The 26,311-nt window shown below is 37.7% G+C and overlaps 1 protein-coding gene across 3 annotated transcripts; it reads left to right on the forward strand.

The window, feature by feature from the left end:
• Nucleotides 1-2,047: 2,047 nt before the first annotated feature.
• On the forward strand, nucleotides 2,048-21,783 carry Ibsp (integrin binding sialoprotein). Of its 3 annotated transcripts, XM_010606740.2 has the most exons (8): nucleotides 2,116-2,168; nucleotides 6,772-6,889; nucleotides 13,898-13,962; nucleotides 14,061-14,111; nucleotides 14,213-14,290; nucleotides 17,649-17,711; nucleotides 20,001-20,165; nucleotides 20,724-21,783. In XM_010606740.2, the coding sequence occupies exons 3-8, from the start codon at nucleotides 13,909-13,911 to the stop codon at nucleotides 21,282-21,284; spliced, it is 972 nt and encodes a 323-aa protein (XP_010605042.1). In that variant the 5' UTR covers nucleotides 2,116-2,168; nucleotides 6,772-6,889; nucleotides 13,898-13,908; the 3' UTR covers nucleotides 21,285-21,783. The 3 variants fall into 3 exon arrangements, with proteins under 3 accessions (XP_010605041.1, XP_010605042.1, XP_010605044.1); XM_010606739.2 differs by lacking the exon at nucleotides 6,772-6,889 and having other exon boundaries at nucleotides 2,048-2,168; XM_010606742.3 differs by lacking the exons at nucleotides 2,116-2,168; nucleotides 6,772-6,889 and adding an exon at nucleotides 11,270-11,464.
• Nucleotides 21,784-26,311: the final 4,528 nt, after the last annotated feature.

The raw sequence follows: 26,311 nt of genomic DNA on the forward strand, positions 1-26,311 counted from the left end.
CAGGTTCATACTCTATGACAAGCAATCAGACATCCAATGAGTTGTCAGATATTTAACAAGTTCTTCCTATATGTGCAGAACCATCAGTTTGCTGAGAAGAGGAAAACAGAGATGTAACTAGAAAATGCAAATGCAAAAAAAAATCCTCAAACTAGAAATTTTAAGGACAGATGATCTGAATGAAAGTCACAGCAGGAAAAGAAAATAACCTGTGAGAAAATGAGACATGTATAGAAAGATTATTCTTCCAAAAGAGAAAAACGTGTTTGGAATGCAGAAGATTAGTGGTGAACCTAAGGATCCACATTGGACACACTCAAGCAGAAAATACCACGGAGTTCCCAATAATGTCCACTAAGTGACTAGCTGGCTTCAAACACCCAATGACTGCTGTAGCCTCTGCAGTTGATGCAATAGAATGAGCCATATAGGGTAAAATTACAAGACCACAAGTAAAGACTGGCAAGAATTTGTTTATTGTGGAATCACAAACTATTATTATTGTGGATTATTGCAGAAGGTTCGAGGCAGTGGGAAATCTAAGTAACACCAAAAATATAACCCAGCCAGTAACTAAAAGACTATATTTATCAATTGTGGAATCCCTGAAATGACAATTTCTGAGAATGGATTTTTCAGTTTTTCACCAAAGAATGTGCTGATATAATAAAACATTAGTTATTTTAACAAAACAAAACAAATATTTATGAAGTATTCAAGTTAGTCACAAAATGACCAAATAATCAAATAATTCCATGAAATTTTCCCTTTGATAATTTCTCACTAAAAAAGGCAGAGATTCAAAGAAAATTATAACAGAGAGTAGATCAAAGTTATCCTTCAGTCTATCCATATGTAGAATGTACCAATAAACTCAATAAAAAGAAAAAAAAAAAGAAAAGTATTTTTATTTGCTGGTTTTCCTGAACTGTGGCTGGTATAGACTGGAGGAGGAAACCTTAATGTTTTCTAGAAGCTGTTATGTCTAGGTATACCAATCAATTCCTATTTGCTATTGGTTCTGTGTCCCTGAATAAATGGAAGTCTACATCTTTTCAGCAAGAAAATTGCTGAAACCAAAGTGCTTTGGTTAATTGGAGTGAGGAAAATTTCACGATTATACATTTTTTTCATTCTTTTAATGCTTAAGATTAATCATTGTAGTGACCCAACATATTCTAAAGGGTTGGATCAAGCTATTAAATTGTTCAGTATGAAAGAATTTAACAATATGTGAGATATTTGAACTCAGGCATGAGAATATAATTAAAAGTAGCCATCTGAAAATCAGAAAGAGGACATTCACCAAGCAACTGGTTGGCAGATACTTTGATTTCACACTTCCAGCTTCCAGAACCATGAGAAGTAAATATTTGTTGTTTGAATAAGTCCATTAATGATATTCTTCTATATCAGCCTGAACTGAACAAGACACCCCTGAAGATAAAATTGGCAGGCAAGAGAGGTCTAAAAATAATTAAAGCTTTTAAAAGAAAAATAAATGCTCAATTTCACTGGCCATGAATATTTTCAGAAAATACATTCTACAGTGATTACTAATATTATACCTGTACAGAAGAGATTTTGATAAGATTAAAACATGAGATCTATTACAACAGCCCCCTTTTACAAATACAGTAGATGCCCTTATTCTCGGGGAATAAGTTCTGAGACCCCCAGTAGATGCCTAAAACCATGGCTAGTACCAAACCCTGAATATATTGTTTATTCCTATATATACACATGATAAAGTTCAATTTATAAATTAGGCTCAGTAAGAGATCAACAACAATAACCAATGATAAAATGGAACAATTGTAACAATATACTGGAATAGAAATTACATGGATACAGCTGTCTCTGTCTTTCTCAAGTTAATACCTCACAGCACTAGATTCACCCTTCTTCTTCTTGCCCAGAATGTGAGATGATCCAACACCATGTGATTGAGTGAAGTGAGGTGGAGATGCAGGCATTGTGACCTAGCATTAGTCTATTACTTAAACACAAGCACCACCCCACTGAGATAGTTGAGTGGCTAAGAGGCACTACTTAGTGACTAATGGGCAGGTAGCACATACTGCATGGAAATTCTGGGCAAAGGAGTAGTTCATGTCCTGTGCATGAAGGAATGGGTCAGTATGAGATATTTTCTCACCACTCAGAAGGTATGCAATTTAAAATTTATGAATGGGGTAGTTTTAAAATTTTCCATTTTGTATTTACAAAGTACAGTTGAGCATGAAAAGCAAAAATGCAGATAATTTTAAGCTTCTACTGTGAGATGAATTAAAATTTCTTACTGAATCTCTTTGATCAGAAAGCTATACTAACAGGCCATACATTCTCAAAGAGAACAATATTGCCCCATTTGGGGAAAAACAAACCCTGGTTCTTAGTGGTAGAAAAAAATCCTAGATACTATCCTCCAAGCTTCAGCCATATACAACAAAATCTTATTCTTCAGGATGTAATTTCCCACCTTATGGAGACTTAGCAGAATGATAATGTTTTAAAAGGTTGAGAAGTGCTAGGACAGATGGTCCTGCATTCATTCAGATTAGCAGGGATTTGCCCACTTCCAGACTCCATGCTGAGTGGCTGAAGATGTAATAGTAAATGAAACTCTCTTCCTACCTCATAATCTATCTTCAAGCCATGAGAGATCTGCAGCCAGTCCTAGAAGAGATGAGTTGGTACTATTATGCAATGGAAACATAGAGAAAAGGTACACAGCCCAGCCTTAATTGGGGTGGGAGTCAGGGCAGCCTTCTGGTAGGATGGGACTTAGGACTGACTAGGACACACAAAGTAGCATGTGCAAAGACCCTGATGAAAGGCATGGAATACAAGAAATTAAATATTTCAGAATGGCTGAGCTTTGTGTAAAGGAGAAGCATGAGAGCCGTGAGGCTGGAGTGTTGGATAGGAACCGGACCAGGAAGGGTTTTCTGTGCAACTCTAAGAAGTTCACATTTTATCTTGAGATTATTAGAGTGACAGAGTTGTAATCAGAGATTTAAACCATATTTTGTGGTGTTTTGGAAAGTTTATTTTGGCCCTAGAGTGACAAAGATGCCAGGGGTCATGAGGTGGATAGCAGATTTGAGGGGTGTAGAATTGACAGCCCTTCATGGAAATGGGAGGTATAAAATCTAGGCAGGTGATGACAAGGATGACAGCTAGACTTGCAGCTTGAACAAGAGGACAAAGATTATAGGGGGAAAATCAGCTGGAAATGGAACATTGCAACTTTGAAATGGAGATTTCCATTTAAGTTTAATAATGACCCTGATACAAATGGGGGAAATCTCTATATAACAACAGATGTGTAAATGAAGGCATGGGAATCAAAGGGACCATGAGGGAGACTGAAGAATGGAAAGAATATAGGGACAGGCACAGAAAACTGCAATTTCAAACGTCTAAAAAGCAGGGGGAGAAAGAGCTGCAGAGAAGAACTGCAGGGGAACAGCGGGCAAGGGCAGAAGGAAGCAGGGAGAGCTGTGTGTGCAGCACCGTGGTGTGGGAGAAAGGCAGAGATCTGGAAAAAGGAAGAAATAGTGGAAACCATGTGAGAAAGTAACCAAAAAGGGACCATTCCAGTTTACAAACCAGGACTCATGGGTTAAGAAGAAAGAATTCATTACTAACCTTTGAGAATCCAGTTTCTAAGGCCTGGGGAGGAAAAGCCCATTCTGCAGGAGGTTGTAATGGGAGTAGAAGTGAGGAAGTCCAGGCATCACATGCTGGCAACTTGACATGAAGAAGAAGAGTCTGTGAATAGCTAGGTAGGACACATGGGTAAAAGAGGGCTTTTGTTGCTTTCTTTTATGGAAGACCCTTGAAAATTAAATGTCAGTGAAAGCCAATTGGGAGAAATTGATAGTAAGGTAGAGAGAGAAAGGTATCTAGAAAAGCCATAAATAGATCCAACAAGAATCAATTTTCATTCATTTGTACTTAATCTCAAGAAATGCAGAGTTAGAAGGAAAGTAACAAACTCAGGGGTTTTCTCTTGGAGACAGGAACTACAAACACTTTGCCCTTGAATCTCCTGTTTGCAAACAGAGTGTATGTTAAAACTCAATTTTATACAAAGAGCAAAAACCAATTGATACGTGTCCCTAATGTTCACCTAAGGTCAAATTCTATGAGAACTTCCAGTCTCATGTAAATAGCCATAGATGTGGTTTCCCTGACTCCACATAAAGCAGTTTAAATAAAGGCAGTCCTTGCCTACCAGAATATTACAATAAAAAACAGATGACATGAGCATACACACTCACCACCACCACTACCGCACAAGGGCACAGTATAATAGTAACAGAACAAGATGGCCTTCCATAAGACTTTATGTCAGGTTTAAGTTTGCTATTTGTTATTTTTGATTTGTGAAATACATGTGTGTTCTCCTGAGAAATTGGGTAGGGTTAGGAAAAACATTGCATGTCCTTCACATAAATGAAGCCTTGGAGGAAAGAGCGGAGTAGAGCTTTGAATGCATTGCCAATTTGGTCATTTGTATCCCCCACCACTCAAGCTCCCCAAAGTTCAATGAGTAACAGACACTGGTTGACTATGTAAGGTTCTAAGAAATGTACTGATGGAGAATACTAGGCCAAGGTTGGACAGGTAAGCCTGGGTGGAAGGCGGGATGCATGCTGTAAAGGAGAGGACTGAAGGAATGTGAACCTTAGACTGCGTAGGAAAGGATCAAGTGATGGTGTTTTAAAGCACAGTCAGGAAGATGATGAGGGAACTGTGAATAGCACTGCAAAGACCAGGTGGGTGCTAAGACTGACTTTTTGCTTCAGAGAAAATGAGCTAGACACTACATTTTGGCTTCAGAGACTACTTTTTGGTTTCAGAGAGAATGAGCTGGTTGTGGAAGCTATGACAGAAATAATAGAGACTTTAAAAATAAACAATGCTGGCACAGTTGAGAGCTTAGCAATATAATGATAAAAAGGAAAATTTTCATCATTTATTTCAGAAAATTCAAGCTTTCAAACTGCAAAACCTTTACTTGAAAAATATTTTAAAGATTTTTTAATCAACCCTTTAAGTCTTGATAACTCCTAAATCTTATGAAAAGCGTCTTGAAACCTGTTCTAGCAGGCAAGAAGGAACAAATGAGATTTGAAAAGGAGGTAGCACAGTTTGTAAAAACTTGGAAACAGCCCATTTGCCCATCCGCTGGAGACTGGATAAAGAAGATGTGGTTTTTCTATAAAATAGAATACTACTCAGCCATAAAGAATGAGAAATTATATTCATTCATAGGAAAATGGATAAATATTGAGAATATACTCCTAAGTGAAATAAATAAATCACACATGTGTAAATACTGAATACTTTCTCTGGTGTGAAAAACTATAACAGTACATAAGAGTCTAATAATATGATTGACAATGTGAAATAGGAAGAAAAGGGCTAAAGGTGTAGGGAAAGTGGGAAGGGTAGGGGAAAGGAAATAAGGGAAAAGAAAAAATATGAGAGAAAGAAAAAATGGAAATAAAATGTTTGTAAATGGGGAGGGGAGGAGGGAGTGAAGGGAGGGCAGAGACAAGGGGAAAAAAATGAGAACCAAGACCTGCCATGAAAAGGTACAAGATCCCAATGATGAATGTAACTGTACTGTATACCTAAAATGTACCAATAAACTCAATCAGAGAGAGAAAAAAGAAAAGGAGGTAGGAGCTAAGATTCTTAGATCTAGCAAGTTTGGTCCAAAGTCAAAAGCTAGGAAGAAGACAACTTATGGAACATGAGAAAATAGTTGCAAACCATGTATCCATAAGGAGCTATTTGAAGGAACTCCTACAAATCAATAGTGAAAAAACCAACCAATCAAACAAAACTAACAATTTGATTAAGAAATAGACTAAAAGCACAAGTAGGCATTTGCCCAAAGGACGTAGAAATAGCTAACAAATATATGAAAAGATGCTCAATATCATTGTCACTAGTTACCAGGAAAATGCACATTAAAATGAGAACATGATAGCACTTTCCATCTGCCAGAGAACAAACCAAAACAAACAAGTGTTGAGGAGGATGTGCAGAAATTAGAATCCTTTTGTCTTGCTGGAGGTATTGTAAAATGTTGCTGATATTATGGAAAATAGCATGAACTTTCTGCAAAAAATTAAAAATAGAGCTGCAGTCCTACTTAGGATTAATAGAACCAGCAATCCTATGTCTGGTTATTTATTCAAATGAGGGTCTTGAGGAGATGCTAGCAGTCTTGTGTTCTTTGCAGCACCACTCACAGTAGTCACACATGGAAATAAACTAAATGCTCACGGATTGATGAATGTATAAAGAAAGCATGATATACATATGCAATGGAATATTATTTTGTCTTTAAAAAGAAGGAAATTCTACAATATAAGAAACATAGATGAATCAAGTGGACATTATGCTAAATGAAACAAACCAGTTATAGAAGAACAAATATTCTGTGATCACACTGACAGAATTTGAAATAGTTAAACTTGGAATCAGAATGGAATAGTGGTGATGAGGGGTCAGGAGGAGGGAGAAATGAAGGCTTGCTGGTAAAGAGATACAAAGTTTCAGTTATACAGAATGAGTGTATTCTAGAGATTGCTGTGTACCAGTGCACATACAGTTAACAGCATTTTGTAACACTGAGGAAGGTAGACCTTGTGCTAAATATTCTTACCATAAAAAGAAAATAAATAAGAGTTACCATGAATACCACCAAGATTTCACCCTGACATTGGATTCCAAATTCTGTCACAGAATGAATGGGGGGGAGGCGATAACCCAAGTGTTCCACGTTGGATTGTGACTACTGTATCCTGGAAAGTGATAATGAAGGCGTGACCAAACAAGAAAGCAAAAAGAAAGAAAGGAAAAGGTTAGAGTGTAAAGAAAAATGAGGGTGGTGCTCACAGGACTTGCAGCAGGTTAAAAATAAGGTAGATCCGGGTGGGTGTGGGGTTTTACCATAAATGACCCATCTCACCGTGGAGCTTGACAGCAGACCAATAACACGAGTGAATGTTCATACACCATCAAAGCGGACTGATTCATAACAACAGGCTTAAATGCAGGAGAGTAGTAAGATAATGAAAATGTAGTAAATAGTGTGGTGGATCACTATTGGTGGGAGCATAGGCAGGAGCAACCGCTGTAGAAATCATTGTGGAGATTCCTCAGAGAACTAGGATTAGTGATCCAGATATTCCCTGCCAGGTATCTTCCCAAAAGAATTAAAAGAATCATATCGCAGCAGTATATGTGCAGCCATGTTTATAGTGGCAGTTTGTAATATCTAAATCTTGGAAACAGCCCAAATGCTCATCAACTGGTGACTGGATAAGAAGAGGTGTTTTTTCTAAAAAACGGAGTACTACTCTACTATTAAGAATAATAAACTGGAGATATTTATAGCTAAATGGGTGGACCTTGAGGCCATATCCTTAAGTGAAACAAATAGGACAAACATATATAAAATATCAAATAGTTTCTTTAGTGTGAAAAACTGAAAGTGTGAGGACCAAAATGTATAATAGATAATGTAAAGCAGGAAGAGAAAGATCAAAGGGGAGGGGAAAGGGGAGGAGGAAAGAAGCGAAAGAAAAATATGAGAAAATAAGAAACAAATGAAAACAAACTTTTTGTAAATAGGGGTGGGCAGGGGGTGGAAAGAAGAGAAGGGGCATGCGGAAAAAACGAGAACCAAGATACATTATGTACAGGTACAAATTCCAGTGTTGAGTGTGATCATAATGTGCACCCAAAATGTACCAATGAGCTTCATGGGAAAAAAGAATAGACAAAAAATAGTGTTGTTAAGACAACCTTGATTATAGAAAACAAAGTTAGGATGCCAGATTTTTTTTTTTTTCTCCAGCACTATTGTTTAGAAAGAATGTGCCAAAAAAAAAAAAAACTGGATAAACCAAATCAATTTACTAGCTAGGAGACTACTGGGAAGTATCTGGGGCCTAATAAGTTATTGAAAATAGAGAATCACAGAATATTAGAAATTGAAAAGGCTGTAGCAAGCACCTAGATTAATCATTTTCTTAAAAAATATTTTTAGAGATTACTTGAAAATACACAAAAATTAGAGAAAAGTACCATGAATCCTGACTAAGCCATTCAACAATTATCAGGAATTCAACTATTTCAATTTATGATCAAACTTTTATTATCTTCTCTACCACAGAGAACTATTTCAACTCTAAAAGAATTCATTTTTTAAAATAAAAAAAATATCATCAGACCTTTAAAAATTAACTGTAATTACTGTAAAATACCAAGTGAACATTCAACGTTTCTCCAGTTGCTTATCACTTTTTTTTTTTTATTGAGTTTATTGGTACATTTAGGGATACAGTACAGTTACATTCATTGTTGGGATCATGTACCTTTACATGGCAAGTCTTGATTCTCATTTTTTTCCCCTTACCTCTGCCCTCCCTTCACCCCCTCCTCCCCTCCCCATCTACAAACACTTTATTTTCATCTTTTCATTCTCTCACATTTTTTTCTTTTCCCTTTTTGTTCTTCCCCTACGTATCACACCTTCCCTACATCTTTAGCTCCTTTCCTCCCATTTCTAAATGTCAGTAATCTTATTAGAATCTTATGCATTGTTGCAGAATATTCACACCAGGGAAACTATTCGGTATTTACACATGTGGGACTTATTTATTTCACTTAGGAGTATATCTTCAATATGTATCCTGCTTATCACTTTCTTTATATTTGCTTCTGAAGTCTACTAAAATGTATGATTTCCCTTTCCACTTTATTCTTTGTACTACTTTGTTGAAGAAACCAGGTAGTAATGTTTCCTCCCCTCTGGCTTTTGCTGGTTACATCCCAGCGGAGTCCTTTTACGTATTCGTCTCTACCTCTGTTTCCTCTAACCTGGTAGACGGAGACCTCGTCACTCACGTTCAATTAGTTGGCTGGCAGGCTCTATGAGTGAGTGAGGGAGACACACAGTCTTGGTCTTTTTAAAATTTTATTTCGACGTAAACATCCTCAGTGTTTAAAAGATTAGTTAAATTGAAACCTCAAAGTAGCTAAGAAAATCAAGTTAGTGGGAAAGTCAAGAATAAAACCCCAGACTTTTGATTCTCAGCCTCTACCCTTCATTATGTTATTACGTCACTGTCAACAAATGCTTGCCAAATGACTAGAACTTAGTAGTACTCCATGAAACACGTGTAAGATATGATAGCAACACTCCCAAAATGATCCAAACTGGATATCCAGAAGGCCTCCTCTCTTATTTCCGTTGAGTTATTCCGGTACTGTCTTTCTCTCACTTGTTTCCTCCTGTCCAAGCTCACAAGTACTGCCTGAGTTCAGAATTTATCGTGGTTTTCATGAGCCCCTAAGATAGCTTTTTCAGGTTGTCTTCCTTCCTAGCAGTCTTGCTTTCCTCACCCATCTCTGTATTCTCATCAAATGATTTTTCCAAACTGCAGATCTGAACGTTCTTTTTCTGCTTTAACCTCTTGGTTTTCTCAGTTTCTATTATGAGCTCCCTCCTCATTAGTGGGACCTGCAGGTCTCTCTATCATCTCATTTGTTGCTGCTTCTACTCATCATGGTCCAGTTTTCTGAATGTGCCAGCGAAGTATGCAGTGACTGTGAGCACTAGAATTTGACTTGACTTTGATTTTTTGATTACCCCATGTATTAACGACACAATCCAGGACATACTTATCATTACTATGCCTCTCTTATCTCATCTGTATCATGGGAATAATCTCAGATTTTTTTCCTTTTTCTGTGTGTGTATGTAATGAGTGAAACGGTGCAAGTGGAAAACTAGCACGGGAGCCCCAAAATGACGTGGTGATTGATATATCGGGTTTAATACATTTTCCTATCCTTTGGGTCCATTCCTAAAAATGCTTCCTCTTCCTTCTTGGCAACCTCTTTCCTCTTGATAACGTAGGCAACTGCTAATCTCTGTAAAGATCCTGCTCTATTGCACTTTTGTCCAGTTGAACTTCTGCATTTCATAGTGTTTCTGAACCTTGTAGATATTTCAGTTGTTGTGCCCTAGAGCTATATAGTTTTCTCCTGACATAACTATGAAAGTCTTAAAGACAAGAACCAGGTTTTTCTTTTAATGTGTTCTTGTTTTTTTGTTTCTTCTTAAGCTATCCTATAACACAGTCTACTATAATTCAGGGATCCCTAAATTGAACTAAATGTGTGGGGTTAAATTAATTTAAAGAGCGCTTTCCACTCAGATTTCATGATTCTACATTTTCTAAGCAACCTTGGTGAAACACCTTTTTGTGGGTAAGTCATCCAAAGATTCTAAGGTGACTGGCACGCAATGATATTTATTAAGTTTGGTTTCTTTAATTGTTGTGAAATAGACCTTGTGATCAAAGGAAGAATGAAATGACCGGATGAGAAAAATATGCAAACTATAGACTAGCTAGATTTCCTGTTGCAAATTAAAAAATTAATACTTTGATCTACAAATCCATTTATTGGGGTTTGGTTTTCATGGATAATTTCAATAATAATGGATTACTACTGCCAGCTTTAATAATTTTTCTATGCGCATAGGAAAAAATACGGAAATGAATAGCAAGAGCTATACAGAATCCCTCTCAAAATAAAATGAATTTGCATGACACATAAATGAAACATCTAAAAAAATTTATTTGACAAAAATTAAATCTGCCTTTAGTAGCTGAATCGTCAAAAGAATTTTAAACTTTACAGTCAACATCATGCTTTAGAAAATATATCTCATAAAGTCTGATTAATTTAATATTGTTATGAGTCACTGAAGCACATTTCAGAAATAAAAACAAAATAATCAATATTAAAATACCAGGGGCAGGGATTTAGCTCAGTGGTTCGGTGGCCTGCCTTGCAAACGCAAGGCCCTGAGTTCAATCCCCGATACCAAAAAAAAAAAAAAAAAAAAAAAAAAAAAAAAAAAAAAAAACTTTCCTTTATTAGTTTCTTTTTTTCTCTTTTTTTCCCTTCTTTCACCAAGTAGAATTGTGTGTGATGATAGTGTTTTCCTTTCTTTCAACATAGTGAAAACTTGAGTAATTATAAAAATTTTAAATGGTTAAATCTTTTGCTATTTATTTTAATTCAAATCCAGTATATTATTATATATATTTGGAACTCAAACTATTCATCTTCATCTAAACCTTCAATTAAATTCCACAATGCAAACCTCTTGGCACTGGGACTATGTTTCATGTTTATTCAACAGAGCCTGTGTCTTGAAAGAGTGTTGAAGTTTGGGGGTATTCTGGTGAGAATCCACATTCTGACATCACCCTGACCATGACAGTGATTGGCTGCTGAAAGGCAAAGAAAGGTTTATAGCAAGCTAGAGCAAGTGAATGAATGTGAGGGCAGAGGAGGCACTCAATCTGTGTCCCTCACTGGTCAGCCTGTCTGCTTGCTCCAGCATTGCCACGGGGTAAGACTCCATCTGACAGCTTCCTGCCTTAGAACCAGGCACTACACACTCACCTTTCTGTTTGGGCTTTGGGCTTTTATTTAAATGTGAATCTCACTGCATTGTGTAGAATAGCTATGTGATTTATCATTTGCTTACCCTTAAACTAGTTCCTCTGATTTTAGATTCTTTCCAAAGGTCTTAGCTTGTTAACATAAGTATGTAAATAAGCTGTTAATAATGTGAATGTGAACTAGAAAATGATGCATTTTGCTTTTTTATTTCTGCTCACAGTAGAGTGCTGTTTGTTCTCTCACCATGATACTTTCAAGATAAACTGGCTGAAGTATTATTTTGCATTTGTGATTTTGCCTGGGTAAATTATACTTACTCTGTTCTTCAGCTCTATTTATGGTATGATATGTTAGGTTTCATAATGTTAATATTCTATAGCTCTAAAATCATTATGGAAAAATATGGTACTGAAGAAACATTATTTTGGTAACTTATTATATTCTTCCCAATAAAAACTTGTAATCAAATTCTCAAAATAATCCTTTAAGAATTGCCTGACTTAGTAGTGGTACGGAAGTGCTTGCCTTTTGATGAATCACAAAGTAAATAAAATGAGATTTATGAGGCAGGCAATTGCTGTACACATAAATTACTTGGTTCTTTTGAAAATATTATCCCTGCCATGTTTTCATCTGGTTATTTTATGACTTTTATGAGAAATTTATGTAATCATTAACTCTCTCTAGAGTCCTATGTATTTAAGATTTTAGTTTTATAAAATATTACAAACATTATCCAAGGTCTTTTTGTGGTGCTGTATAGCAATAATCTTTGTGTGTGCTGTTGGGCTCCACCACGGGCTGCAAAAACCAAAGCATTTTTCAAAGCACCACCGTAGCCATGCAAGCTTCTTTAACGGGGGTACTGTGAGGAAGTGTGTAGGCCACACTCTGCCCCACAAATGGAGAGTGGCGTAAGAGCCAGGCCTCACACCTTACTCGGTGTACGATTTTGTTAGGGTCACATACTCAATATGGATGCAATGGCTCTTGAGTGACAAGGACAAAATGCAAATTCTACTTGCAGGGAACAATTGTATGACATGGAATTTTCACATTTTAGATATTGCTTTTTGAGGCGTGTTTATGGGGAAACCCATCGTGGTTACCCATTGCTAGCAAAATGCTGCCAAACTGTCACAAGGAACAAGGCAGCTGTATCAGTCACATGCGTGTAAATGCAAGTAAGCACATGTTAGTAGGCCTTCAGCTAAATATATTCAACCTCTAGATGACAGAAATTTAAATTATAATTTTATCCCATATAGTAAAGTTAAAATAGGATAAGATTTCACTACCTCCTCTTACTTATGAGGAGTCTGTTAGGAAGTGAGGATTTTCACGACTGCAAAGCCCGGCGCTGTTAGAAACTATTCCCATTTTGAGATCTGTATCAACTGTACCACAGGACTGCAGTCTCCATCCATGTCTAGCACCCCACAGGATCTCTAATCCATCCTATCAGAGTCTCCCACACTAGCAGATGAAAAACCTAATGGTACTCCAGGCCAGTCTGATTTAAGGGAAGTCATTACTAATCTCCCAAGAGGAGACTCGGAAAAAGTTTTCTCATAGCATGGCTATTGAGCTTCATATGCTATGAGAATGGTACTTCACTTGTCATGCCCTGCCCCTCTATGTATATGGGCATGCACACACACAAATAAGCATTCTGAGATATTCATAGAAAAACGATCCTACCTCTTATTTTACAGGTGAACTTTTATTGCAAAACTTATGTGCAGAAGCTGTAAAGTGCTTGTAGCTCATTGCATGAAAGCAATCATTTAAACACATTCAAGTTCTGTCTAGTTTTTAGTTATAAACAAACAGCATACCTAACCACTGCCACAGTTCAGTCCACGTAGCTGACTTGCCCATGTCTGTGATACTACGATGCTCCCTTGCCCCAGTGTAAACACTCTAAGCCTTCGAAGCCCCTTGCAGTGAGGAAACACTCTTCCAACGACAGGTCACAGCAGAACAGGCTAAAAGCAAATAGAAAACTAAGAAGAACTCAGATGGGTAGAGTCAGTCCTCTATAACTCAAATGGAAGGAGCAATTTGAAAACAAATATAGAAATAGGGTGTTTTTTTTTTTTGGTGGTGTATGTGTGTGTGTGTGTGTGTGTGTGTGTGTGCACCTGTGTGTATTGTTTGTTTTTATTTTGTTCCAGGGAGTGAATTCAGGGCCTTACGTGTGTGCTAAGCAATTGCTTTCCCACTGGACTACATCCCCAGCCAAGAAATTTGGTTTTAATCAGCCCAAATGTTAATCAGACAGAAGTGAGAATGAATTAAATACTTTGTCTTTGGATATGAGCAAAAAAGCAGGCACTTATTTTAATATTTATTAACCTCACCACTTTGTTAATTCTAGAAATCACCAAAATGAAGACTGCTTTAATTTTGCTCAGCATCTTGGGGATGGCCTGTGCATTCTCAGTAAGTTCTTTATAAAAACCTGAGAGTTATTTTTCCAATTTGTCTTTTTTGTGTGTAAAAGAGAGTATGTGTGATAATTAAATGCTCTTTTAAAACAGATGAAAAATTTGCAAAGAAGATTCAAATTAGAAGATTCTGAAGAAAATGGGGTAATTAACTTCATCATACTTCTTTGGCCTAAATTTGCTTTGGATTTATTGAGCCTCTGAAATGAATATAACATTTATTAACATTTATTTTGTTTGTGCAGGTCTTTAAGTACAGGCCACGATATTATCTTTACAAGTATGGCTACTTGTACCCTCCTCTGAAACGGTTTGCAGTTCAGGTAAGCATAAAAATTAATTTTCCTTTTCATATTACAACTTAAAATGATCAAATTTAATATCAAAACACTTAATCCGACTCCCGATAAATTCACCCAGAAAAACTGCTTACTAGAGAAAGCTGTTTTTCACATAATAAAATTAATTTCTAAATTTTCTTTTAAAGCAGAGATATATATATACAAATCTTTTAGGCTCCGATCTAGAATGACATCATAAAACCAAACACCTTGGCTCATGGAGTTGAGGTGTTTTAGCTAACTTAGTGACAAAAGCAATTTGTCTTCTCGGGCATTCACAATTAAGCCATGATAAGTTCATCGTCGCATGATAGTTCAGGCAATACTGGCACACAGTTGTTTTAAATATGACAATTCAGAGCTCTCTAGTTGGTAAGGAGAAAAATTTATTTCATAAATAGCAGTGACCTTAAAAAGACACTTTGATAAGGGCAATTACTAAGATTTTCTGACCCTTTAGCTTTTACAGGTGACAGAGCTACATGTCACACATTGCAGCAGAGTTATAATGGACCCATAGTTCAAGAACTGCAGAGGCAAGAGAGAAATTCACAAAGTGCATTGAATAGCTTTTGAGGAAACCAAAACATCCCCATAATTTGTAAACAAAAAGACAAAAAACTACAACTAAAAATAAGAGTTTCTGTTTTTACTAGGTTACCTGTAAAGAGAACCTTTGGAAACTACAGGGTGTGGTGTCTACCTTAAATATGCAGCAAACCAGACTCCACTATTTTTCTTACTGCACGGTTTAGATTCTGAGCACCGGTTAGCACCACTGGACCCAGGACTCCTGGGGCCCTGAAAGCAGCTGAGATGCTCAGATTGCTGCATTAGCATGGTGGCTTGGCACTGCATCTCACCATGTGTCAGGCTGACCCCGCTAACTCACACAATGGTAGGAAATGACCATTTGAAAGTATTTCTAGCACCATTGTAATTATGAGGAGTCTGTGTGGTCACAGAAATATGAGCATAAATGAAACAAGAGTTGTGGGTTTTCTGAATTGTCTTCCATTGCCTGGTTCACCTCAGGACCCAGAATAAACTGCTCATTTGGAACTTTGTTGTCTGTCTTAAACTAAACACAAATGAAAGTAAATTCAAATTTCTGACTACCTCCTCGACTTTTCTGAAGTATCTGATACTTAGATATATGTATGTATTCTCAGCTAGATAATTTTATGCATAAGTATGTGTGGTCCAACTAAAATAACCACAGTAAAACGATACTGGGAGAAGTCAAATTTTCATTATTGACAGATCCAAATTTCATAAACCTCAATATACAAAATTTTCGCAAGTTATATGTAGTAGGTCTATGTGTACAACTAATGTGTAGTTTGTAAGACAAGTGTTTCACAATAAAAACAAAGCATATCGACTGATCCATCAAACTAGTATTTATGACCTTTTTCTTTACTTTTTGATGGCCCTTAAATGTATTCGATGAGATATTTAGCATCCAAAATTGTCACCTTCAAATGCACTAAGCTGTAATGACTTTGAAATTTCTGTCTTATTCAGACACATGTGTTTATATACAGTAATTTCTGAAATACCATCCTGCCTGAAATACGTAACATGGATTACACAGCTATCAGCGGTCTCCTATAGCTTACCTATCTATGAGGAACCAGTAGGATCAAGTGATGAATTGGCAATAGGGCATAAATGAAAGCGAGGGAGAGAAATGAAAGTGTCAATGTTTCAAGTCATTGTACACAGCTTTTAATTTGCCCTCCCAGACTGAAAGGCGGTATGGCTGAGCCAGGGAGAAAGCCAGAGGCGAGGAGGCAGGTAGAATGGCTAGAACGCTATTGCTGAGAACAGCTCTGACTGTTTAAATATACAGTCCTCTATATTTAATTTAACAAACAAGTAGAAATAGTTCTAATATGATAACCTGCTCCATGCCCGCTCTGGGTTGAAGACACAACTGTTAAGGTCACAGCATCGAAGGGAGACCTAATCATTCTCTTTCCGCCCAAGGTTACTCTTGGCGGGAGGGACAAGCTCCCCCTTTCGCTGGGTGGATGATGCAGCCATTTGAAGAATGAGGCTGGTAGGGACAGCCCTGAAAGAAGGAGGGTGCAGATGTTTCTCCCATCTGATTCCTGACGCAGAGCTTCGGGGCTTTCTGCAGCCATGTTCTCTCCACATGGGACATCAGAACCAAAGCTAAAACATGCCTGGCAGGAAATGAAAGAAATGGAAGCTATTTATTTGATGTTCTGGTACCCTTAGCAGTGGTTTCAGAAAAGATAGAAAAGCTGCAAACTAGGTTCAGATTGTCTTTGGTAGACAGATAAAGTATCTCCTCTACTGTCTTTAAGGTTGACAACAGATATTTAGACTTACATTTCCGTTTTTAAAAAAAGTAGTGAAGCTTGGGCTGAGAATGTGGCTCAATGGTGAGGCACTTGTATGAAATTCACGAGTCTCTGGATTGGATACAAGCACTAAAAAAAGTGTAAAACTCATTAACCTATAATTACATTTCTACATACAGATTCTTTTTACATACAGATACTTCATTTTCATTTCTTATTAATCTCAGAGGAATGCTATTCTGTGAAATCTCTTGAATGAGTACATTTTTATTTATACACTTACCTCATATATATATATATATGTATATATATAACTTATTTTTTTAAAAAAGCTTTAATTAAGTGAAAAGAAAATACAGATGCAACTTTAATTTCTTTTAAATAACATTCTGATTTAAATTCACCCAGGCCTCATTATTTAAAAGAATCATCTAGTAACAATTTGCATTTGATAATAAGCTGAATCTGTTTTATTTATGCTTTATAAAGGGAAAAAAGCAATGCAATCTATGTCTTAGTCCAAGATCTACCTTTATCTGGTTGGGAAAAACCACAAGTTGAGCCTCTAATTCCTTCTCTGTGAAATTAAAACTCTGGACCTGATGCTTCCTTCATTCTTTCATGTTGGAATAATCCTGTGATTCTTTACTCACGTGTAGTGTGTGTGTGTGTGTATGTGTGTGTGTGTGGTACTAGGGTTCGAACTCAGGACCTTGCACTTGTGAGGCAGGCATAGTGCCACTGAGCTAAATCCCCAGCCCTCTTTGGTTTTTACATGCAACACGTCTCAGCATAGCGGCAATGCTGCGGGGTAGAAAATGGGGTGCCTCTCATTTCATATGTGCCTAACACCTTTTTCACACTAGCATGAGACATGTTGTAAGTGAATAACTCACTCACACTGGTGGTATTAATTGGTTTCAGTATTATTATTTTATCTTATTTTAAACCGTAGGAAATTTTAGTTGATGTTGACTATGTATGTACACACATATTTTTTCTTGAAGGGAAATAGTGACTCTTCTGAAGAAAATGGAGGTGGTGATAGCTCAGAAGAGGAGGAAGACGAGGTGAGAAATTTTCAGTCTTTTTTTGAAACAAGCCAGGCAGCACAAAAACAAATAGGAAAGTAGTCTACTGTAATCTGGGCTTAGCAAAAAGCTGCTGCCACTTTACTAACTGCCCACAGTCTACTATTTTGAACGAGAGGGATGTTATTTAAACTACAATCAGCTAAAATAACCTCTTTAAAACACTACTGTAGTTTGGGTTTCAAGTTACCTATGAATGGTACACGAAAACAAAAATATCTCTGTTTTAAGTGAAAGAAATACAATATCTGCTGAAAAGCAATAGATAGTATTTATATTTAGGCGGGTGATGAAAACCTGAGTGAACACGATGGTAGATGACAAGTAAATATAATTGTCCTAAACTCAACACAATACTTGTTTGAAGGACTAAACTTTAGAAATTCGGTTTCCTAAGTGGGTAGTCTAAAAAAGCCAATTCACATCCTCTCGAAAGGCACTGTGATTCATCTGCCTTTCATAGTGAACAGAATTGGGTCGTTCTTTTAAATGGGAGTTTCATGAACATTTTGTGTAATAATATAATTTATGTTTTATAGAAATTAAAATACTCAGAACATATACACATCTTCCTACAAATTAGTATAGTCTATGGCTAAAATTAATCTACATATCTTGGAAATTGTGCTATCTTATTTATAACTAACACTCTTGCCTAAGGAAACGTACTAATTAGGATGCATTTTCCTGGATAGTTAATTTTAGCTCTGTGCTGGCTTGGAACCTTCTAAATTGAGGTTTTCTTGGGTGGTATTCGTGAATAGACAATGACAGTAAAAAAAGAGATTACATATAAGGGCCAGCTACCTTGAAAACAAAAATGCTGTGGGAACATGAAAGGTGACAAATTATTAGCTTGGTTTTTCTAAAGTACATTTCCCATACCCTAATTACACTAATGGCTTAAAAGGAGACTTTACAAGAATGCCATGCCAGTACCAGGAAAAATGCCACCTACTAAATCCCACAAAATTCCCCCTGGAGTTTCACATAGCAATCTTCCACAAGAACCAAGCTAGGGTTATCCATCTAAGTACAGCTGTTTTCCCACAGTGGTTGTAAGATTACCTTTTCAGATACATTTCCTGATTAGACCGATTATCTTCTGACAATGGTGCTTCATTTGTAGTAGTGAATGAGGATGGAGGAAGTTTGGGTCTCTTTGGGGACTCTCATGAAGTCATCTAAAATTTTATCAACCTCCCCTGAACATGTATATCCTACCAGATCCTATCTACAAACTCCTCTTAATCTAGAAGATCAAGGTTAGAATGTTTTTTTGGGGGGAAGAATAGAGCTGCACACTCTTTTAGATCTCCTCACACTGCCTAGCACATTTTTTTTACACATATGTGGCACCCAGTAAATATTTTGGTGGTTTGGCTTTGAAATTTCAGAGGAACCAATGTTCTGGAGACCCTTCGTTAAAGATAATAATAATGGAAATGTGAATAGATAAAAAATGGGAATCTTCGACCCTGAAATTTCAGAGACAATTTAGGCTAAATATAGAGTCCCCAAGAATTGTATTCACATGTATTTGTAAGGACTTGACACAATTAGCTAGGTCATGGTTATGGGGTAGGTGCTTGTAATAGCAAGAATCTTCAATGAACCTGAAGAATTTACAAATTTAATGAAACGAAAATATTCTGCTTTGGTCATTCTCTGTCAATAAGATAAGCTAAATCTGGGTTTTGTTTCCTTGTTTGTTTGAAATTATAAAGTTATCTGAACATTATACTCTCCTAAAATCATTTGAAATGAATCTATTTCCAATATTCCCTTAAAGTTAATAAGGTCTATATATACAAACTCTTGACTTTTATTGTTGGAAATTAGGTCAATTAAACAGCTCCCTAAGAGGACAGAATTAAGATAAATTAGTATAATGTTTGCAAACATAAGAGTGTAAATTTTTTTAAAGTCTTCATGCAATAATATAATACACTATTAAGATTTTCTTAGATTATTTATTTTCTGTTTCCTACAGAAAAAGTGACTTTGTGTCAGGTGTTTGAAACACAAATACTTTTGAACTGGGTAAAACAGAAAGAAGAAAAATCTGAGATGCACTTTCATGTGGCAAATAGGGTTAGATAACTTTGTACTCTTAGAATTGAGAAGTACAAATGTCAAGAGCAGAGGCAGAAGAATGAGCTGCCAAAAGATCTAAAGATTTTTCAAAGAGGGGTTCACAGCTCCAATAAATCTTGAGCTGTCTTCCAGCGATTGTATGTTTTTTTTTGCTATGGATATTTTCTCCAGGAGACTTCAAATGAAGAAGAAAACAATGAAGATTCTAATGGAAACGAAGATGAAGAATCTGAGACTGTGAACACTACACTTTCCAGTGTAACACCTGGCTATGGAGAAGAAACCACTCCTGAAACAGATTACATAGGGTTAGCTGCGATCCAGCTCCCAAAAAAGGTAATAATTCCTCCAAAGGGTTAAGTGTGTTTTCTTTTTTCTTTATGGAAGTCTAAGGTTATCCCCCACGCTGAACACGTGGTATTTGGTGCTGTCTCCATTAATGCATTGAAAAAGCAGAACAGGCCTCATTTTCCTATATACAAATAAGGAAAGATCTTCTCCCAGGCAGTTCTTTCTTCATGTCATTATGTGACTTTCGACATTTTAACAGAAGACCAAGGACAGGCAATGAAAAATAGATAAAGGTCCTCGAGGGACCACTGCATCTCAGGGGAGGGGATGTCAGGCAGAGAAAGTGAGTAGCAAAGTTATGGCAAGGGTCCCCACCTGAGAAGGCTTATCAGGCTCATCCCCCACCCCCAAAAAGCACATTGCCAACATCCTCATACTGAGGGGTCAGAGCCCCACCAGCTCTTTGGTGAGTTGGAGTGGCCCCCATTCAGTGAGAACCTAAACAAGGTTATTGGCACAGAGTACTGTGTCGCGTGCAGCAATGGCTTTAAGTTGAAACTGTTTCACACCTCAATTTAGATTCCTTGAAACCTTTCCTTCCAGGCTGGGGATACAGGATACAAGGCTACCAAAAAAGAAGAAAGTGATGAAGAGGAGGAGGAGGAGGAGGAGGAGGAAGAGAATGAAAATGAGAATAATGAAGCGGAAGTGGATGAAAATGAACAAGCTGTGAACGGCACCAGCACCAACAGCACGGCGGTGGAGAATGGCAACGGTAGCAGTGGTGCGGACAACGGAGATGAAGAAGGAGGTGAAGAAAGCGTCACAGAAGCCAACATGGCAGGAACCACAGTGGTTGCGGGGCAGAGCACTGGCAGCTCAAAGACAACACCCTCTCCCAATGGTGGCTTTGAACCCACAACCCCAGCGCCCAACGTCTATGGGTCCACCTCCCCACCCTATGAAAAGACCACCACAGCTGAGTATGGTGCTGAGTATGAGCAAAGCCGTGCCAATGCATACGACCCTGGGTATGAAGTCTATGACAGTGAGAACGGGGAGCCTCGTGGGGACAATTACCGAGCCTATGAGGATGAATACAGCTACTACAAAGGCCGAGGCTACGATGGCTATGATGGTCAAGATTACTACTACCGCCAGTGAGGGCCAGCCTTGGGGGGGGAGTCACTGTGCCAGCTTGCATCTGGCTACCAGTTTCCAAGTTCAACTCAGGAAAGTGCAATATGTCTGGTGCGCATGTGATGGCATGGACTGGTAGTGCCGCTCCTACGTGAGTCTCTGCAATTGTTTCTGCCAGTCTCTGTAACTTTTCCCAGCTGTGCTTCTGGAAGGTTGTTGTAAGTCAGGAGCATTTATCAAGCGGTTCACCAACCCAGAAGATGGAATTAGATTGAAATTTTTGAGGTCGTAGCTCTATAAATAGCGTTTGTAATGCACTTACTCTATCGCTAACTGCCTAAATGTACTCTTTATACACGAGTACTTCTGAGAAGAGATCCATTGACGTTATGATGCTGTATACAATAAATGTGCAATTACTAATCGTGCCACCTATCCAACACTGTATATTAAGGCGGGTTATCATCCTCATGTATTTTAATGTGATCTGTATGTATGTCCTATCTATAGGTTTTATCACAAATAAAAAGCAATCCTTCAAATGTATTATAATTAAGAAGGCTGAGAGAGTATTTCCGTGGTGGTATAAAACATAGAAGAACTCTAAACACTTTCTCTTGGGTAAATCATGCTGGTGGGCAGGGTCAACCCTATACATTAAGGAAATGAGCTTTCCTTAGATTGCCATATTTAACAAATATAAACACAGGATGCCTGGGTGAACTTGCATTTCAGATAAATAATTTTAAAAATTTAGTACAAGTATGCCCATGAAAATCTGGGCTCTGTGAAGTATCTGGGACATAGCTTTACTAAATAAACGATTCACTATTTATCTAACATTCAACTTTAACTGGGTGTCCTATGTTTTTTCTGGCAACCTTAGCCTTTCCAATTTGATCTTAGATGTAGTAGGAGGTGGAATGGGGTAAGTTTACACACACACGCACACACACACACACACACACTGATATACAAAGCTTTAACAGCAGCTTACACTTTTTAACAAACATGAAGGCACAATTCAAATGAGAATAGTGAAGAAAAGTAGGTAGTTGGAGAAAACAAGAAAAGAAAAGAACTATTTCTCTTTTACTTTATTCCTTGTAAGCTGGATGAACACCTACTGCAGAGCCAATGTTCAGATGCTGACCCTATGAAAATGAAGAGCTCTTAGAGTGATTCCAGTTTGATAGCTAAGTGTTGTCATGTGTCACACACATCAACTTTTTATTTTGAAAAAATATCTAGCTTTGGAAATGTTGGAAGATGAGTGAGGAAGCACCCTTATTATGCCTTTCACCTACATTCCCCAGTGGTCAAAGTTGTGCCACATCTCTATCCTTTCTGTAGTCTGTGTACCTGTGTGCATGTGTGTGTGTGTGTGTGTGTGTGTGTGTGTACATGCTTCTTTGCGAAACCTCTGAAGAGGAGGTTGCAGACATAAGAAGCTTCACTCCTAAATACTACAGAATTTAGTATGAAATGAAGAACTCTCCTGCTTGCCACAATAACATTTGCATCTTCATTCTCTAGAGGCTTACTGTAGATATAATAATTAGAATATGCACTGTACATTCAAAATTTCCCTGTTATCATAATAATGCCCTTCTCATTTGATTACCACCAAACTCTCTCAGGTAGGTATCATCACCCTCAGTTTACTAATGAAAGCACTTTGGCAGAAGGAGATGACAAACAGTTAACTGAAGATGAGATGAAGGCATCCTGGGCTTAGGATGGCTCCTTATCAGCAAGCATTATTCCCTTGTTCACCTATTCCTCAGCGGGGATGGGGAGGGAGTCACTAATGGTGGACCTCTTGCTGGAAATTAGCCTTATTCTACACTCACAATTTCTTCTGATGAACCATCCTTTATTACTTGACTCCTAAGGAATATTTTCAAATCCAGAATCTTCTCCTATTTTTGGCATATCTTTCTGTACAGGCAAGCTAGCCTTGTGCAAAGCACACAAACTTTGGAGTAAGGTGTGCTTGAATAATGGAGTTATTAAGAGTAACTCATCTTCCCTAACCTTTCCTCCCTTATGTCCTATATCAGGGTAGTCTTGCCAAATTGCTGTCCAGAGTCTGACACATCAGGAGGAACTTCCCATCAGCAGGACTCTCCTTTCTTCTCTCTTTCCCAGAGTCTCATCTTCCTAATCCTATTCTCCGCGTTGAAGTGAGTTTCCCCCTGGTGTAGGACTTCCAGTCATCACTCAGTCCTCACGTCAGCGTCTTTTTTTTTATGTATGTATTTTACATTTTTAAGATAGTAGGAAGCTCAATCACCTGACTCATTATGCTTTCTGAGATAAGCTAGCTGGCTATGGATAACTTGTATAATTAGGGTGGGTTTCATAACTCTTCTCTCCTCCTCCCTTGGAAACTCCCAGGATATCCCTTCCCACATTGTCAAGCAGTCAAGAAGTCCCTAAGCAGCAATGTGGTTGGTAACAGGGCTGTGAGGCACAACACAAATTCCATACATTCCACCAGGAGGGAGACAATGAACTCATGTGGAGTCAGGCAGTTTCCTACTTGCACAGAAGACAAGCAGCATCAGCATGCTGTCAGCTCCCTGAATCCCCAGTCCCACAGGATGACACTGATCCAGAAGGGACAGATGACACATGGCATAGGTGAAGGGTCATCTGCTGTTGTCAGGAGTCAGCTCTAATCCATGGCCCAACAGATTGACTTGCACAGAAGGCTCCAGGTTAACCTTAAGAAGGCCAAGGAGCAAGTCCAGTGCTCAACAGTAACTGGAGGAATGGAAGAGAAAGGACCCTGTGGTCATTTTCCATGAGACAGGGAAGTGGACAAGGAGCAGGCTCAATATCTCTTTACCAAGCTACTTCACCCTTCTTTCTCTTGGGGGAATTGCAGAGCATGTTGCCAAGATGCAGGTTTGAGTGCAGTCCCATATGCAACGCGTACTAATGTGGTCCATCTAAAATCGTGCGAGACTCAGTTTCATCTTCAGAAACTGCAGCATGCCTGCTCTCCCATACATCTCTTTCACACCACCAAATCTGCGAAGCTTTGAATCTCCTGAACACGAAAGGACACACATAGGGTCCTTCAGGTGAGCTAAGAATAGTCTCAAAGCATTAAAGAATGGGACTTCACACACAATGACCCATGACAAGCAGGCCCTCACCAGGCAATGGTACACTAAATGGGGGTGGATAGTCCGAGGCTATTAATGTGGCTACTCAGTGACTGCTTCTCAAAGATTTCTCTGCTCTTCTTCCTGTGGCTAGCATGTATCCTGTCCCATTGTTCAAAGTCCCTCCTACCTTTTCAACCAGTGCTTCAATCGTTGTGTTATCTTCCCCAGCTGGCATCCTGGGTGATATAGATTTAATTTGAAGGGCCAAAGCATTCAGTAAGCCTCCTCCATTTCAGTTTATTGTTGTGACACAAATTCTATACTATGTTTCTTTCACGGGTGACTATGTAGAAAGCTACTATTCTTTATTTTCTTTTTTTTTTAAAGGTTTGGGTTTTTGTTTTTGTTTTTTGGTACCGGGGATTGAACTTGGGTCCTTGTGCTTGCGAGGCAGGCAGCAGAACCACTGAGCTAAATCCCCAGCATTATTCTTTATTTTCTTAACAAAAATTTACACTTGAAAAACTAAAGTTGGGCCTGGGATTTGGCTTAGTGGTTCCACCACTTGCCTCTCAAGAGCAAGGGCCCGAGTTAGATCCCCAGTACCAAAACAAACAAACAAACAAAAAACCTCTCTCTCTAAATAAAGAAAAACTAAAGCTTTAGCTTTCAAAATGATTGCATCACGTGTGGGCTTCAGGAGACTGTTTTGGCAGTAAAGAAATAAATGTTGATTTTCTTTTCCGTTAGACTCTTTGTAAAAGAAAAAAAAACCCAACCTTTACTTAGGCAAAGGGTGAATCTCTGAATAATGAGAACAAATAGTGAAATTGTGAGACGGAGAAAAGTGCAAAGATGCTGGTTTAAAAAAAATGTATATAGGGCTGGGGATTTAGCTCAGTGGTGCCACTGCCTGCCTCGTAAGCTCAAGGTCCCAAGTTCAATCCCCGGTACCCCCACAAAAAATGTATATTATTATTTATAATGTATATTGTGTATATTGTGTATATATTCATAATGTATATTATGTATATTATAAAAATGTATATTATTAATTGTTTTATTATTAGTAATTGTTATTAGCATGTTGTAAATACATAATAATTACATTCATCTTGGGGAACTGATACATATAAATATCTTATGCTAATCAGTTTCACCTCTCTTTCCATTCCCCACTCTGCCCAGACCTCTTCCTACCTCCCCATTTCCTATCATCTACTTTTTATTTTGCTCTTTAAATTATTTATATTTTGGGTTTCTCATTTAGAAGAAATCATGTGATATTTAAATTGGATCTGACTTTTTCACTTAGCATTGTGGTCTCAGGTGCATTCATTTCCTACAAATGATTAGAAGTTAACTCCATTTTGTATAAATACCACATTTTCCTCATCCACTCATCTGCTGATGGACATATGGGCCATTTCAAAGATTTAACTATTATTAGTTGTGCTGCTGTAAACATGGGAAGGCATGTATCACTAGTATTATGTCTTTAAATCTTTTGGGAAGGTATCCAGAATAGATACATCTGGGGCCAGGGATTTAGCTCAGTGGTTCGGTGGCCTGCCTGGCAAGCGCAAGGACATGAGTTTGATCCCCGGTACTGGAAAAAAAAAAAAAAAAAAAAAAAAAAAAAAAAAAAAAAAAAAAAACGGAAAAAAAAAAAAAAAAAAAAAAAAAAAACCAAAAAAACAAAAACAAAACCCAGAATAGATACATCTGGGTCAAGTATAATTTCTAGTTTTAGTTTTTTAACTCTTAAACCCCTAGTGTTCCATCTTCTAGAACACAGATAACTAGGAAAAATAATAATTTTTCCCTTCAAATTCTTTGTTTCTTCAGTTTTCTAGGAGCATATATGCATTTCATGCAAAAATTAGAAGGTTGAAATCTTCAGTATAAATAACTTAAGGATACATCTGGGTC

This window comes from Fukomys damarensis, unplaced genomic scaffold (assembly GCF_012274545.1).
Source record: "Fukomys damarensis isolate Sample0158 unplaced genomic scaffold, DMR_v1.0_HiC HiC_scaffold_37, whole genome shotgun sequence".
NCBI lineage: Eukaryota > Metazoa > Chordata > Mammalia > Rodentia > Bathyergidae > Fukomys > Fukomys damarensis.